General features: G+C 41.6%; 2 protein-coding genes across 2 annotated transcripts; one reads left to right on the top strand and one right to left on the bottom strand.

Moving 5' to 3' along the window:
- The first annotated feature begins 1,658 nt into the window (after positions 1–1,658).
- LOC115776508 (selection and upkeep of intraepithelial T-cells protein 1-like) lies at positions 1,659–3,928 on the top strand. The gene is made up of 3 exons (XM_030724229.1): positions 1,659–1,856; positions 2,924–3,277; positions 3,515–3,928. The coding sequence occupies exons 1-3, from the start codon at positions 1,787–1,789 to the stop codon at positions 3,679–3,681; spliced, it is 591 nt and encodes a 196-aa protein (XP_030580089.1). The 5' UTR covers positions 1,659–1,786; the 3' UTR covers positions 3,682–3,928.
- Positions 3,929–8,741: 4,813 nt separating this feature from the next.
- Positions 8,742–10,136, bottom strand: LOC115776523 (uncharacterized). Its single transcript, XM_030724240.1, has 4 exons — positions 9,905–10,136; positions 9,438–9,800; positions 9,084–9,280; positions 8,742–8,834 (listed from the first exon to the last, which is right to left on the bottom strand). The coding sequence occupies exons 1-4, from the start codon at positions 9,951–9,953 to the stop codon at positions 8,742–8,744; spliced, it is 702 nt and encodes a 233-aa protein (XP_030580100.1). The 5' UTR covers positions 9,954–10,136.
- Between the last annotated feature and the right edge of the window lie 7,868 nt (positions 10,137–18,004).

The following is an 18,004-nucleotide window of genomic DNA, read 5'->3' as shown; positions in this document are numbered from 1 at the left end:
ATGACACTCAGGTTGGTTTGAGGTGAACACAAAGCACAACTCCACACAAACAGCTGACAGACACACAAACTCGTCTCTCTCTGATAGATCTGCTCATTTTAGACTTGATGCAGCGACAAATTTCAGTAAAGTTTCCTGTTCAGTGTCACAGTAAAGTCATGTGTCCTCTGTGCAGCTGTGTTCATGTAATCAGTGAATGATTTGAGCTTTTCACTGCCTGCTGTGTTTCCTGGACTCCTGAGCAAAGATAAAGAGTCAGTTCAGACCTGCAGTTGGTCCTCATGGTGTTTGAACTTGAATTCAGCCTGATTAGTTTTTCATGTCTTCTCCTCCATCATCAGTTATCAGGAGAGCAGACAGTCAAAGGTCAATAATTCAAACAAACACAGAGATTCTACTTACAGAGCAGACACAGCACAGATGTTTCCTTCATCATCCTTCTCACTCATTTGAGCTTTTTTTCATTTCTCTCACTGACACCAAGTAAAGCCCCGCCCTCTTCCTCTGAGCACCAGCTTTACTATTGGTGCAAAGGCTCCAGCTGTCATAGGGTGAGATGCAGGCTACACCCTGTACAGATCACCAGCCTGTAACAGGCACACACAGAGCTACAGACAACCATTCACACCTAAGAACCACCAGCTAACCCCACTGACTGCATGTCTTTGAACATGCAGACTTGGGCCAAGGTGGATTTGAACCCAGGATCTTCTATCTGTGTGGCAACAGTGCTTACCACCATGCCACTGTGCTGTGACAATTATTTTAAAATATAAACATACTTTGGTGCCTTTTTCTTAGAACACTTTTAATTAAAACACTGTTACTTAAAGCTGCACAGAGCAGACAAGCATGAGCGTACATAAAAATGTGGTCATTTAACATCATCTGATTATGCCACAGTGACACTTCCAGGCATTCAGTCCCCCTCAGTGAGAGAGGCAGATATGAGCTGAAACACAGGAATCAAACCAGGGACGCTGCTGTTATGGAGCTGAACTGGAACCATTCACACACTGAGGCCCTCTGAACACATTTTAATGACAGCTGTGCAGAGACACACTGATGACTGACTGGAACACTATCATTCACATTTTGGATTAATGCCATCCTCCCACAGGCTTTGGATATGGCCACTAGAGGGAGCTGCTGGACTGGAAACACTACATGGATACAAGCAGGTCATCAGTGATCAATGAATCTTCCATAGTTCTCTTTGTTTGGCAGTGAATGAACTCAAGAAAACAAACTATTGTTATCAAGCAGTCATCAGTAAACACTTTGAGTTAGACAATGTAAATAAAAGAGGAACATAAAAGAGGAATGATTGTAGAGGCTGTGATCACAGAAGCTATGATGCAGTATAAAGGTATATTAATAGATCAGCTGTGGCATATCATTAAAGCATTGTATGTAGGCAGTGTGTGTGTGGTGGTGTGTTTGTGTATAAACAGTAAGTTGGGTGGGGGGGATGCTTTCTGAGTTGGCTAAAGTAGCAAACGACCAATTGTATTGATGTTGTCTGACATACTGAAAGGCCTCTGCCAGTGACCTCTGCCTCTGGGTCACCAGTCTGGCTCTCTCTGGGCCAGGGGGCGGAGCATTGTTTTCTTTCTTTTGGACTGTCGGGAGTGTTAGAAGCAACTGTCGCGCTTTATCTGGGCTGGCATTTATCAGACAGCTCCCAAACAGGGCCAGAGCAGAGCACAGCTAAGTGTTAGCATTTTTATTCACTGAAAATACCAACAGGCTCAGAGAAATATAACACACTAGATGAGCAGTGGATATGAGTGCTAGAACTGCAGTGCTTTGCTTGGTTTTGCTGTTTCTCAGCATCTTGAAGTTTGTCTCTGCAGGTGAGAAACTAAACAGTGTTTATCTCTGATTTAAAAAAGAACACAGAGAATCAGCGTGATTTACATAGTAACTTTATTTCTCTGTGAATTCATTCATAATTTCAATTTTTGTGTGAAAAGGTGACACAGGACTTGGTGGAGTCTGTGAAATCACAAAGAAGTGTAATGTGTGCCAGTTTCAGGACACCCTTTCAGTTTCAGCACACCCTTTAACCCTTTAACCTCTCTGGTCTGTGTACATATTATGTTCATGTCATTACCCGCCTGTGAATGTTGCTTTGGTTTTGATAAGAAGTGACTGCTGCATGTTGAACCACCTGTAGTTTGTGTAAACTGTATGATGAGTTACAGTAATTTAATCTGGAGGCAATAAAAGCAGATTTCTAGATTTCCTCTGGATATGATTGAGCTAATTTTAGTGAGTCTCATGAGTGAAGACTCTCTGGGTTTTTCTAATCTGTGCCTCCACTCCTCCATCTGCCCTGAAATGCAATCTCAGTGCTTTACACTGAAGGATGTCTCAGTTCCTGAAATGCTTCTGGAGGGCAGAGAACTGTTTTTACCATCAGGATCTAAAAGAGGGATAGCTTCAAAAGAGAAACCATGGAGGGAGAAGGACTCTTTAAACAGCTCAGAGTTGTTTCAGTTCTTTAAGATGATCAAGAGTCACTGTTTCTATGTGTAATTTTAAAAGGCTCCAATATCGTCACATTCATCCATGTTATTAATTTAATAACTGAATGATAAATCCAGCTTTAGCAGAGTTTTAATGCAAGTATTTATGATCAAGTTGTCTTGAATCTCTTTCCTCAATGTCTCTTTTCTTGTATTTGTTGCTGACCTCCTCAGTTGGCGTCTCTGATGGGTGATCGAAGACATGAGAATTCAGAATGTGCATTTTGGGAAATGGTGGGGGCCTGAGCGCCATCATAACCATCAGTGTTGCTGTTTCTTCCTCTGGTTAGAAATCAGTGGGCTTTATTTGTAGCTCATTGTGATGATCAGTGTTGCAGAAATGAGTAATTGCACTTTGACCTCTTTAACCTCTGTGTTATTTTCACTTTCAGAGCAGGAAATCATCACAGCTGTGTGTGGACAGAACATCTCTCTGGCACGTCGAGCTCCAAACACAAACATCGTAGTTGTAGAGTGGAGCAGAGCTGACCTGGGGACAGAATACGTCCTTTTGTACCGGGATGGGAAGTCTCTTCTAGACAACCAGCACGAATCTTTTAAAAACCGAGTGGATCTGCAGGACAGAAAGATGAAGGATGGAGACGCTTCGCTGGTTCTGAAGAATGTGACGACTGATGACACCGGAACATACGAGTGTCGTGTGAAGACAAGAACAAACCGCAGGAAGAGAGCTAATCTGACTAATCACCCCATCACAACCATCAACCTGAGTGTTGCTCCTCCAGGTGAGTGAGCAGAGTTCAGTGTGTCTGTGATCAGAGGTGAAGCTGCTTCCTGGTTGTTGATGTTTGTTTCTAAAGATGTTGTTGATGAGACTTTGTAGAAAGCAGCTGGTCTGAGTGATGTGATCAGAGTGCAGTAGATAATGTCTGACAGCAGTTTGAAGAGGAAATGGATTCTGTTCTGTTCTTCACTCATCACCTACCTGACAGCTGACACCTCACACCTGTTTCTACCTGCAGGTCAACCAGGAGGAACCACAGAGGATGGAGGATCTGTTGGACTGATCGTCGGTCTGTCAGTTGCTGCTGTGCTTCTTGTTGCTGCTGTTGGAGGTTTTTTGATCGACAGAAAACATAAACAGAAGCAGGATCCATGCCAGCCTCCAGCTGAACAGCAGCCTGTTTGAAATGTTTCAGTTTTTCCAGCTGATCTCTGAATCTCCTGCTGCTGTTTCAACCTTTCTGAGGTGACACTGAGAATTAAGGGTAATGACAGACGATATCCTGAAATTAACATCTGTGTCATCCTGAATAGTGTTTAGCATTGTTGAATTGCAATTACGGATGTGTGACCCTTCAAATGACAAATCCGCTTATGTCATTTGAGATATGTTTGATTACATTTTGACTCGTCAACTTTAATTATTATTCTTACTAGTCAGAGTGTAAATGCAGATATCTTAAATTACCCTTCTGTATAGTTCAAATGTTGTTTGGTCTAATCAAAATGCATTTTTAGATATCTGAAATGTAATTACTGATATTCAGATGAAGCAGATGGCCACATGTCTGTGTTCTTTCCCACAGCTGTGCTTCACACTGTCACGATTGCTAGGCGACATGAGCTACGTTGATAAGAAAGCTGTTTGATTTCACGGCCGGTCACGTCCAGCCTTTGTGGTCTCCATGGGCTGCAAAGGATGCAGCCCCTGAATTTGGACATAGCTAGCTTCTGAGTCCACCTTTCTCCTTCTAGACAGAAACATTTTGAGAGTGCCTTTGACAAAAAAAAAAAAAAAATTCAATGACACCCAGTGGACAAATCAGGAATAGCTGATCTCTCTAAGATCAGCTGTAGTGGCTCTGCATGGGGAGAAGAATCACAGCTTTCTATTGTAGCTGCAGTAAATGATGTTGGTGTGCAGGCTGTGATCAGCTGACCTGCTGCTGCTGCTCTGAGGTTTACTGCTCTGTGTGGATGAAGTGAACTCACAAAGATGTAACCCAGTATTTCACAGCTCTCTGAGCTGATCTCCATCCCCTACACTGACAGCATACAGGCTGTAGAAATGTTGGATTCAGTGAATGAATCTCAGCATCAGCAGCTTTGATTCAAACTCATCTCTGCTGCACTGATGTAACCTGTAACTCTGGCCATGAACACAGTCTCTGTGCACCAACACAGAGCTTTACTGTCAATACAGTACAACAAGCTAACCTGTTTATTACACACTAAACTGCAGTATTTTCATGCATTCTTTGAATTACACAAAGTCAGCATACTTCATAATTAATAGTAAACCCAGACTAAGGTGGATTCAAACCTAAAACCCATTTATTCTGTCATCCAGTGCACAGGCACAGCGATACAGCTTCTTTCTAACAGCTGCATCGCTTCCTTTTTCTCAAAGCATGATTAGACATTGAGAAAATACTTGTTTGTCATAACTTCTTTTATTCCACTTATATCAAACTAAGGGCAGTAAACTCCAGCTAACAGACAGAGCTGCTGAGTGAACAGAGTCCTAGTAACTGCCTCCTCTGTGACTGAAAGATTTCTCTCTGCAGTGTCTGTCTGTGATCACATTCTGAGGTTAACACAGGACAGCAGCGATGAGCAGGAATCTTATATTTAGTACCATCAAAAGAACACAAGGTCACCTTTGTATGCACAAAAATGTATATTTGGCCTCCTGCTGCTTGCTCCTGTGGTGAAACTGTGTTTAGTCTGGTGGGAAGGTTGTGCAAGTCCCACCAGCTCCAGTTTCTGTTATCAGGCTCTGACAGTAACATGCAGTCATCGTGGTAATCTGAGTGAACCCGCTCCGTCTCTGTTTACATCCTCAGCACTCATGAAACTGCTACACTGTAACACAGTTGTGAAGTACAGCTGCTCCTATCTGTCCTGAGTCACATTTACAAGCAGAGACAGAGGTAACAAGTAGGTGTTTACCCCACACACACACACATATACACACCCCGCTGCTTAGCTGCTGTTAGATAATTAATGACACAGTGTAATATTCTATTCAATTCAATTTTATTTATAAAGCACCAAACCTCAACAAACAGTTGCGTCAAGGTGCTTTATATTGTAGGTAAAGACCCTCCAATAATTACAGTCTAAACGACCCCCCTATGAGCAAGCAGTTGGCAACAGTGGAAAGAAAAAACTCCCTTTTAACAGGAAGAACCAGGCTAATGTGATAAACTTCAGTCAGATGAAGGTAGCAGATGCTTTGAATGTATATTTGTCCTCACAGCAGCTGTGCTCGTTATGTGGAGCTCACTTCTTGTTGTTTTGTATTAATACAGAAGAATTTCTGATGTTTCAGCTTTAAGCATTTGTGAGACTGGGCTGAAATGAGTTTCCCTCTTTAAGACTGAGGTTTCACCATGTAAACTGCCTTGAGTTTATCCATGCTGGGATTTTCATGTAAGGATCATTTACTTTATAATTTAACTGTTTTTCACTGCAAACGGGTCAGCTAATATTCATTATTTGGTGCCCTGTCAGCAGGTATTCGAACTGCCTTCAGTGGAAAAATGAATAAAAAGTTTTACAAAAAACTTTGTTCTATATTTTTTATTTGTAACGTTGTTTTTTGCGGTGTTGCTGCTCAGCCATGAAAACTTGAAGAGAGTCAGATTAAAAATGCAGATTTTAATATTTAACTGGTTTGTTTCTCACGTCTCCTCCAGACTGCACCTGCACCTCCTTCTATAGTTTGGACCCAGGGACAGCTTTAAAGTGCTCACTGCTATAAATTCATTTTGTATTTAATTGTTGCTTACTCATTATATCCTGGAGCAGGAGGAGTGACTGAGTACACAGACATGAGCTGCAGCTGCTGTGTGTCAGGCTCATGGAGGTGAGCAGGCCTCAGTAACTGCTGCCAGCCCTGAAGGAAATGGATGTAGTCCAGTGCACTGAGCTGCTCAGCTTGGAAACCAGGACAAACTGAGGCTCCTCTGCTGCCACCTGCTGGCTGTATTTATACAACACTGTGATCCAAAGAGTGGACTGTTTGCCTCTAATTCACACACACAGCAGATAAGGTGAGGACGACAAGTGAGGACAGAGGACTCATAGGGGGGGTCGTTTAGACTGTAGTTATTGTAGGGTCTTTACCTACAATATAAAGCACCTTGACGCAACTGTTTGTTGAGGTTTGGTAGATGTTCAAGCAGACATCAAGGAGACATCCTTCCCTCAATTTTCGAAGATACTGAATTTGGGGTTTTCATTAGTTGTCAGTTATAATCATCAAAAGTAAAAGAAACAAACATTTGAAATATATCAGTCTGTGTGTAATGAATGAATATAATATACAAGTTTCACTTCTTGAATGGAATTACTGAAATAAATCAACTTTTTCATGATATTCTAATTTGATGGCCAGCAGCTGTATAGTAGTGACTCTTTAGCTGTACTAATGAATTAAAGCTGTAAACATCAGGCTCAGTGTGTAACTGTGTTCCTGTTTTACAGGAGAAATGTCCAGATGTTGATTTCAGCTGTTCTTCAGCTGTAGAACCCATCTCACAGCTGCTACATATGGATGGATTAATCTTCTGAATACTAGTTTGATCAGGAGCCACCTCTGATTTCTAGCTGCCCACCCAAACACAGCAGATGTGTTTCAGATTAAAAGATTTCTTTGGCTAGAAAATCTTCATTTCATAACAAGATTTTTTATTGTGAAACATTTGTGAGAATGTGTTGTTGACAGTGTTTGTATTATGGGCCAGTTTTGCAGGTTCAGGTCCATCCAGAAAAGTCAGTGTCTGTCCTCCTCTGATGCTACTGACAAACTTTCACTTCTGTAAATAAAATTAGGTGTTAGTTTGGTCATAAAAGACTCAAACACCTGCATCAGAAATGAGCTGTAACAAGCTCTGTGTAATCACCACTACAACTGCAGGTTGTAGTGGTGATTATATTGTGTGTGTGAGTCCACTTGCTACAATAACCAGAGTGTGTTATTACGCTCTGTGCTTCTGTGGAAGCTGCAATAAATGTGCCTGTTCTGATAGGGTCACAGCTGTTGTTGAGTGCATGTCTGCAAGTAGACACACAAGAAAACTAAACTTCCAAATAAAACAGGAAGTAAGACCCATGACTCATCAAATTAAAGTTAAACTTTAAGTTCAGAAAATGCAAACTAGACTAATGTAGATCATTATAGTTTTACTTTTCTCTGTAATATATGTTTTAAAGTGTGTTTCATTCACTAGAAAAAGAGAATAAAATCTCATGTCTACCTTTTATCACTCCAGCTGCAGTCACAACTACAGCCAGTAGGTGGCAGTACAGTAACGCCTCAAGATCACAGATGCATCATCTCTGTCTCTGCTCACTTTAAGGTCCGTTTCTGTTTGCTCACATTTTAAAGCTCAGAGGGAGCACACAGAGCTGTTCTTCTGCTCATCAATTAAAACTGCAGAGATCAATGAAACATTTACTGATGAGAAAAACACTGAACACACACGTGCTGACAATCATGAACCCCGACCATCACAGCACTGAATATAGGAAAAACACTGCAACTGGGGGCAACCCATAGAAAACCTATACAGGGACACTGAAGAGCAAAACTGCTGTCAGTCCTGAGTGGGAACATATGTTTGAGCTCTTCATAGGATAAGAGTGGGTTGTGTGGCCTCGGGTCTTCATTGATCTTTGGGAGACCAGGACAAAATCTGCATTGTTCACCATGAATCCAACTTACAGACAAAACCCTCCTTTCCAGCAGCCTGGCACAGACCTTACCCGGGAGGCTCAGGAGTGTGATCCCCGATAGTTGGAGCACACCCTCCGGTCTCCCTTCTAGAAGATGGGGACCACCGCCCCGGTCTGCCAATCCAGTGGCACCGCCCCAGATCTCCACGGGATGTTGCAGAGGCGTGTCAACCAAGACAGCCCTACAAAATCTATTCCTGCTATGTTTGTCCTGGACTCTTGACTTTAGATGTAATTGCATGTTTATATGTAATAATATGACAATACGACAAGCAGTGACTAAGAGTGGAATTTCCAGTCGAGGCACAAACTCAGCTTTAAGAGCCAATCAGGTTTCATCTTTGAGTCCCACTCGCACACAAAAAAATATATTGTTTGCATATCACATTGACTGAACACAACAAAGTTTGTTGTTGATGATAAAATCCTGACAATTTCTTGTTCAAACTACCAGCTAACAGCTGGTGGGAGAGCCAGAGATCAATGACAAACTGAACTCCTTCTTCAAGGTTCCACACAAACTCCCACTGAGCAGTTCACCTGTGAAGCTTTGTTCAGGGGGGTGAAGTCCTCAGGTGGAGCTGGTGGATGCAGCTTCTAATGAAGCAGCAGGAGGAGGCACAGAGGAGGAAGTCCTCAGCACTCAGACTGAGACAGGAGCACCATTTACACTGATATTAATGATTACTGCAGGAGTCTCAGCCACAGATTAATATGAACATCATTCAGAACAAAAATCATTAAATAAACAATAATCTAAATAATAACAAATCATTAAAGCAGAATTGAAATGCAGGTGTTTTTTTGGTTCTGTGACTCAGTCTCTGTGAGTCTCTGACTCTTTACAGCTGCACAGAAGTTTGGTCTCTTCTCTTTCTTTCTCAGCACAGAACAAATTAAAGCACACACCATCAGAGCTAATAATGATACTGCTGCTGTCACACCAATAAAAACATTCACCCCTCCTCCTCCTCCTCCTCCTCCTCCTGTCTCTTCTTGTGGGGTTAAAGTTGGTCTCTGAGGTTGGAGCTGATCAGCAGCTGCTGCAAAAATAAAATATTTACTGACATTTGTTTGTGTGCAGAAATGAAATGAGGAGCATCAGGATGTCTGACATGTGCAGCACATAGTTTAACAGAGCAGCAAATATAAAAGTGATGATTGATTTTTAATAAAAGGAGCTGACTTCTACAAACTTACCAGTGACGGTGAGTCTGCAGCTAGCAGAGCTGAGGCCATCATCCGTGATCACCTGGCACCTGTATCGGCCTGAGTCATCAGTCCTGAGTCTGGACAGCTGAAGTCTGATTCGTCCTTCTCTGAGGGCGTCTTTGTCACTCTGGACTCGCCCTGAAAACTTCTCATCCTGAGACTCTGAGACCTCAGCACCATCATGAAGGCGATACAGGAGGAAGAGTCCATCATCAGTTATCAGGTCACAGTAGATGTTCAGATGTTTGTAGGATCTGTCAGTCTCTGCTGTGAAGGTCCACTCCAGTGTGATGCTGTGGTTCTCCTGGGCCTGATAGGAGGTCTGTGTCACATTCACTACAAATGATCCTGCTGAGGACACACAGAGGGAGAGAGGAGCAGACACACACTGAGAACTGGATCAAACCTGTGGCTCACTTTGATTTGGAGCTCATAAAGTGAAGCTGTGAACCAACCAGAGACACACGAGGTGAGGATGAAGAGCAGCAGGAGCCTGCAGATCATCTTCTCCCTGTGAGGAGGCAGAGGAGAAGAGTCAGGACCACAGGAGGTCAGAGGTCACTCAGTACAGCCAGAGGAGAAGAGTCAGGACCACAGGAGGTCAGAGGTCACTCAGTACAGCCAGAACAGTGTATTTTGTAGACTCTTCACCCCCCTGCCTTCTGGGAGGAACTACAGGACGCTGTACAGCCGAACCTCAATAGCTTTTACCACAGAGACGTTACACTACTGAACACTGACAATAACAAATCAAACCTCCACCTTCACATCCACTGTGCAACTTTAGTGCACTGCACTCAGTTCTAAATAAACTCCTCCGGTAGAACCTCAGAAGGTCATCTCTACATGCCTAAGTGCACTGCATGTCTGCCATGTGACTGGCTGGTTAATGAGAAGTTTTATCGGTGTACCTAATAAAGTGTCCGGGGCGTGCATTTGAATGTCAGTGAAGATGCTCTAAGAACATCTAGCATATACTTACTATGAATGTCTGTAGCTGAACATAAATGTAATTTTTGTATGGCAACTGTTACTTCAGCTAATAATTGCATTTTTGCACATTTTCTTGCACAGTTTGCTGAGTGCATCTTGGCTGATGTTCCAGCACAAATTGATAACTCATCTTCAAATATTGGCATCATAATACACCAAAATGCAATCTGACTTCTTGAAAATACAGATATTCATTAAATATATAAATTATATGGCAAGCAGTGTAATTTTAGCTTGAACACGTTCAGAACATTTTTCTATTATTGTTACATTATTATTATTTGGTCAAATGTTGTTTATAATTATTAAGAATAAAATACTGTCCTCTTGCTGTAGATGACCTGACTGACCTCTGCCACTATTGTAGGAACCACGACAGTGAAACTCACTGAGTCAGTGCTTAGATTTATGTCCTTCTCAGGTTCTGTTTAAAAAAATATGATCATTAAAAATAAATATAAAGTGAACATTTTTACGATGTTCCAAAACACAAACTCCCAAAATCCAAGGCAGGTAAATAATCCATAATACAGAAGCCTTTGGAGAACAAAAGGGGAAAGTCAGGAGGACGAGACACACAGCATATGTGTAACACAGACAACAATGCAACAAAGAACTAAACAAGACACAGACAATATACACACACATAAGGTAATAAGAGGAGTGGAAATGTCCGGCGAGGGCAGGTGATCAAAATTACACTGATGAAATAAGGAAAGAAAAACTACACACAGTGCACAAAGAACCACCCTCCCCAACCTGCAGGACATTTACACCAAGCAGTGCAGGCTGAGGGCCATGAAGATCCTAAAACAGCCCAGCCACCCCGGACACTCTCTCTTCTCCCTGCTCCCATCAGGCCGGCGTTACCGCTGCCTGAGGACTAAGACTGAAAGGTTGAAGAAGAGTTTTTACCCACAAGCCATCTGTCTGCTCAACTCTGAGCCCTAACTGGACCATTATTGCACAATGTAAATATTATAATTTAAAAAGTGTGTATAGTGTATAGTATATAGAGTATAGTGTATAGTGTGAATTACTTTTTTTTATTTTTATTCTTCTTATTTATATGTGTGTGTATATATGGTTGCAGGTACAAAATACATTTCACTGTGCATTGTACTGTGTATAACTGTGCATGTGACAAATAAACACTATCTTATCTTAAACAGGACCCTAACACAATAAGACAGCTGGAACACAGACTCACTTCGAAACTCGAAACAGGACAGGCTGATAAACAAACAAACACAACTGGTTTCACACAGGAGAGGCTGAGGATAAAACACAGTCAGGCAAGACTAGAGAAACAAAACATGCAATTGAGACAACACAGAAAATAAAACTAAAGATAGAATAGATAGGACAAGGGATGAAGACACAAAGAGAGAAGACAAACACTGGAACACTGAGACATGGGGATCACAAGAAGAACAAAGGGAAACCGCAATGAAATACGATAGCTACAACGATAACAAACTGAGGATCAAAACCCAGAAGCAAACACAGAAGAAATATAACAATGAAAAATCCAAATCACAAAACACTGGACAAACTGCCCAGGACAATGACACTAGATGGGATTCATTATTGTTCTTAGCTTTTCAGTTAAGGTTTGTTTGATGTTTGCTTGTGTGATTATTCCAGTATGTTGGTTCAGCAATCTGTGGTTCATGGATTTCCTGGTGTTTTGGATTATTATCCTAGTGTCCTCAGCGCCCCGTGTGACGCCAAGATGACCATGTGCGGCAAGGCTTTAAATCATTGCAGGCAGACTTTGTTTTCTATACCCCATTTTTCCATTTTATTTCTCAAAGCTCAATTTAAACAATTAACTCCATTGCCTTGTGAAGCAATTGTGACCTTTCCAGCCACCCCAAGCCAACAGAAGAAACAGGTGAGTGATTGCTACACCACAAACCCACTTGCACTATATCTGCATAAGTTAAATACACACACTTTTCTTAACCACAGGTCAATTACATTTGTGGCTAACACTAATTCTTTATTTTACAGCATCTGCCTGCCAAACACCAAGTAACTGCTCACGTGCCTGGAAGAGAGAACCATACTAATTGTTAAAATACTCAATAAAGAATCAATAAACATTTAAGCGTCCTCATTTTTGAGTGTATGTCAAAAAGTGCTAATAAAGTGCAAATGTGTCCCAACATTTAATACCCAAAACCATACAAATTAATATAAACAAGTAACAAAAAACTCTTCGTTACACCCCGTCCAATATATGTGTAACGGATTGAAACAAATTTTGTGTTAAAACAGAGACCCCCCTCTATTTTTTTTAAATATACTAATGTGTATTTCTTAAGTCAGAGGCACAAAATGTATGTCACCAATAGGGGGTGCTATTGCATTACTGTGGAGACTAGAGGGCCGATACGCAGCCGCAGCGTCAGAATTAAACGAGCTGGTGGCCTGTTGTCATCGTCTCCTCTCCGTCTTTTCCACAGCCACTGCATTAATTCTCACCCGCGGGCAACACAGCCTGACCTCAGCTGTGTGCCGCTTGCTACCGCCCAGCTTCCCCTAGGGCTGGCGCCGGTAACATATGCTTAGACTCCCCTAATTTCCATGTGTCTAAAGCTTGTTTGGGTTTGTAGTCATCTGGTTGTGATTTAGAACTTTTGGAAATTTGCATTACTTTGGACTATTGAATAAAGTCTTGCTTGATGTTGGCACCTCTGCCTCCTGCTTCCAGCAACAGGACATTAAAAAATAAAAAAACACCACACACACTAGATTATGAGGGTAAGTGGCATGTTATCAGTTGTAGTTTCTGAAGGCTGATCAGGTTCAAACTACTTCAGCGACTTCAGAGAGTTTTAAAACTTCGAAACCAGAACAAATCTAAGCATTCCTAGATTAGTGGTATACCAAAGAAAAAAAACTGGTATGGGTTACACATATGGTTACACTTTTTTGGCAGCTGAAACACGGTACATTTTATGTTGTAATGTTCCTTTAAATTAATTCCAGCTATCATAAGGGAACGTTTTTAGTATAACCTGTGAGGCTTATGTGCTGCAATCAGTTTTTGGCAGCGGTTAAACTCCTTGTTTTGAATTGTTGTGCTCAAAAACAGTACAAAGTCATGAGTATAGTTGAGCAAGAGGTCAACAGCTACAGTCCAACCAAGGTAAACAAAGATAGTATTATCATATAGATATCAGAAAATCTTTGTGCTGTCTGCAGTTATTCGTGACTGTGCTATAAACTGCAAACTTTTAACAAGTGTCATCATTAGGTTTCAAAGCACATTAAACTTACACACATACGTTGCATGTTATGTCAGTTTAATCCGGGAACAAGCAGCTGGGTATGTACCACAGGCGCTTGTTGGAGCTATGTTGGATCCCTTTTTGTTTTCTCGCATTAATATCAGTGTTCGTTCTGAATAATAAACGTCTGTATGAACTGAATCATCTGTAAACTTTTCAGGTATCTTTTGGATTTAGTTCCAAGTCTTATTTGAACTTTTGGACAGAGGCCATTTTTATTTATAAGCACATTATATTTTTATTTAAAAATAAAAACTGCATTCACTTTAATGTGCATTGTTTATTTGATATTTATTGTGATGGTCACATTAATATTAAAAATACATTTGATTAGGTTCAATCTCGTATATTTATGGGTCATTATTTTATTTTATTGAGAGAAGAGAACAAGGTGATGTTAACAGGTGGGCAGGCTTGAACAGGTGAGTTAAAACTGAAATAATTGTTGACTTATGGATAAAAAAATTGGTAGATTAGTCGACTACCAAAATAATCTTTAGTTGCAAATAAATAGACAGAACAAATTCTGAACAATTTCCAATAATTTGGCACAAATTCTTTATTCCTAAAATATAAACAAATTCCACCAAAAACATTCAGAGGAACCCCCAAAGCACTCTGTACATGTAAAGGTGTGAACACCTGCACAGCTCACCTTCAGAGGCACAAACAGCCAAACAGCAGAGTCCAGAGGAGTGCACTACCATGCACGTTCAGTATATCCAGGCTTTCTTTGCATTAACTGCCTCCAAAAGTCAGTTGGAGACGCCAGATCAAGATATCTGTTATCAATGTTCTCTGACAGCTCTCTCTCTGTCTCTCTCTCTCTCTCTCCTCTGTGTGAGTGCACATTTCAGGTGTGTTTCCACACAAAACCATCCAGTTGAGTCTCCACCTACTACATTTATGCTCTCACGCATCCATCCATCATCTTATCCTTTTCGGGGAGGCCTCTCCTGGCTGACATAAGGCGAGAGGCAGGTACACCTGTACAGGTCACCACCCTGTCACAGGGCCTACACAGAGAGACAGACAACCATTCACATTCACACCTGTGGGCAATTTAGAGTGACCTTTTAGCCTAACCCCAGTAAGTGCATGTCTTTGGACTGTGGGAGGAAACTGGAGTACTTGAAGAACCGCAGACACGTGGAGAACATGCAGACTTCACACAGAAAGACCCGGGCCAAGGTGGACTCAAACCCAGAACCCATTTATTCTGTCACTCAGTGCAGAGGCAAAGAGCTACAGCTGCATTACTGCTCTGAAACCTCAACAGCCTTTATTTCATTACTATTTCTCAAAGCGTGACTAGATGTCAAGATAACACTGCCAACCAACAACTTTTATTTTTCTTTTATCCCACTTATATCAAACTAAGGGAAGTAAACTCCAGCTAACAGACAGAGCTGATGTGTGACCAGAGTCACAGTAACTGCCTCCTGAGGGTCACATTTCTCTCTGCAGCGTCTGTGATCATATCCTGAGAGTAACACATGACAGCAGGAATCTTATATTTAGTGCCATCAAAACAACACGAGGTCAACTTTATATCAAAATATTACAGAGATTTGTCCTCGTGCTAGTTGTTCCTGTTGTGAAACTGTGTTTAGTCTTAAGTGACGGTTGTGCAAGTCCCACTGTTTCAGTTCCTGCTGCAGTTTGAAGGTCAAATCTTTGTGATCAGGCTCCGACAGAAACACACAGTCATGATGAGTGAGGCCTTTTTATCTCACATTATTTCCACCCTCTGACCACAGCTCATATGAAACTGCTAGATTATAACACAACTGTGAAGTACAGCTGCTCCTATCTGACCTGACTCACATTTACATGTAGAGACAGAGCTAACAAGTAGGTTTTTAACCCACACACATATACACACCCCTCTGCTTAGCTTCTGTTATATAAATAATGACACACACGGCTTCAGAGATCAGGCTCTGAAAATAACACACATGACATATTGTGTGTTATTTTCAGAGCCTGATCTCAGAGGCAGAGTTACCTTATCACACTGAAAACTGTGATCAGCTTCTCACGTCAGTAAGATAAGGGGCAGATGCTTTGAATGTATATCTGTCCACACAGCAGCTGTGCTCATTATCTGGAGTTCACTTTTGTTTTGTGTTGCATGAATACAGAAGAAGTTCTGATGTTTCAATTTTAAGAATTCATGAGACTGGGCTGGAATGAGTTTCCCTCGTTAAAACTGTGGCTTCACCATATTGAGAGTTTATCCATGCTGGGAATTTACACTGTGAACATGTTAAAAGTGGATTCAAATGTTATAACCTGGTAAAATGTTTATATGGGAAAACTGAAGCTATCCTGTAAATGAATGTAGCAGAGACACCAAAATCACTCCTGGACCAGATCAGGATCATTTACTTCATAATTTAACAGATTTTCACTGCAAACGTGTCAGCAAACATCATTATTTGGTGCCCTGTCAGCAGGTATTTGAACTGCCTTCAGTGGAAAATGAATCAAAAGTTTTACAACCCGGTCCCACCCAGGCAGCACGGGCACCTAGAAAAGGAGCCCAAATCACTACATGAGCCGAGGGACAGTGAACAAAGCCCAGGAGGCACAACAGCCAGGACAACCCAGGCACCCAGGCACAGGACGCCCACCTGAACCAACATTTTGGTTTGACTGTTTTTCAAGATGTGATCTCCAATATTTTCCTCTGTCGTGGACAGACCTGTGATCTCTAAACACACTGCAGTGTGTGTGTGTGTGTGTGTGTGTGTGTGTGTGTGTGTGTGTGTGTGTGTGTGTGTGTGTGTGTGTGTGTGTGTGTGTGTGTGCGTGTGAGTGTGTGTGTGTGTGTTGCTGCTCAACCATGAAAACCTGAACAGAGTCACATTAAAAAATACAGATTTTAATATATAACCGGTTTGTTTCTCATGTCTCCTCCAGACAGCACCTGTAATCCTTCTATAGTTTGGACCCAGGGACAGCTTTAAAGTGCTCACTGCTATAAGTTCATTTGGTATTTAATTGTTGCTTAATCGTTATATCCTGGTGCATTTAAACAGAAATTTAAAACCCAGAATGGACAAACTGAGGCTCCTCTGCTGCCCCCTGCTGGCTGCACTTATTTATACAACACTGTGATCCAAAGTGGATCGTTTGCCTCTGGCAGCAGGTGTTTAACTAAAGGAGACATGCTCCCCTCAGAGCCTCATTTTAGAGTGATGTCAATTAAATATGATGTTTAGCACCGCTGCATCTGTCTGCTGCATGAATGCATGGACTGTTCCATCATGGTGTAGGTAGGAAGAGAGAGGGAGTAGGGGTAATCTTGAAGAAAGTGTATGAATACAGTTTCAGACAGGATCATGAGCTTGAAGCTGGAAATATAAGGGGAGATGCTGATTCTCAGTGTGTCTGACCCACAGGTTGGATGTCAGAGAGAAATCCTGGAGCAAGCTGGATGTTTGGGTCTAAAGGACACTGAAGTTACTGCAAGTAACTAAGACTAAACTCTCAACTTAGGCATGAAAATTTTAGTTAACTGAAATTAAAATAAAAACAAACTTTTGAGATTCTAAAACTAACATAAACAATATTGTGTAGCTACAAAATCCAACAGGAAACTTAATTACATTTTTTATCACTGTGGTCAAATTTACAAAAATAAGAAGCATTTATTGAGAATGGGATGAAGGGGGCTGGAGCGTACCCCAGCTGTCAGAGGGTGAGAGGCAGGGTGCAGCTGTACAGGTCCAAATCAAGCACTCCCCTCTAATCCAGGCTTACTGACGAGGTGTACCTAATAAAGTGGCCAGTGAGTGTATATTACTATTATTAAATAAAAAGGTGAACACATATTTGTTACATTTTTGTGGCCCTCAGTGTCTGTGTAAATATGTGATGGCTCGTTTTTAAAGAGCTGACCTCCTGATCCTGGATCAGCTCAGAAACCCAGCAGGGTGGGTCCAGTTAGTCCTCAGAGGTGAGCCCACCTGAGAACAGCAGGTGAGGAAAAACGTGTAAAAAGTATTTAGAGAAGAGATTCTGTGAAGCTTCTGTTAGTGTGAAGTCTCCTTAATATCAGAAACAAAACAGCTGCTGCACATTAATAAAGAGGGAGATATGAAACGTTCAGTGCTGCAGACTCTGTTGGAGCACTTTAACACCACTAGATGGCAGCACCAGACCACAGTTTAACCTCGGGACGGCAGTCAGAAGGTGCAGAGATGGAGAGCTTCCTACACACTGCTGACCTGGTGCTCCTCTGAGGTTTTCCTGCTG

Source organism: Archocentrus centrarchus, unplaced genomic scaffold (assembly GCF_007364275.1).
Source record: "Archocentrus centrarchus isolate MPI-CPG fArcCen1 unplaced genomic scaffold, fArcCen1 scaffold_33_ctg1, whole genome shotgun sequence".
Classification (NCBI taxonomy): domain Eukaryota; kingdom Metazoa; phylum Chordata; class Actinopteri; order Cichliformes; family Cichlidae; genus Archocentrus; species Archocentrus centrarchus.
This window is presented reverse-complemented; position numbering and strand designations above follow the sequence as displayed.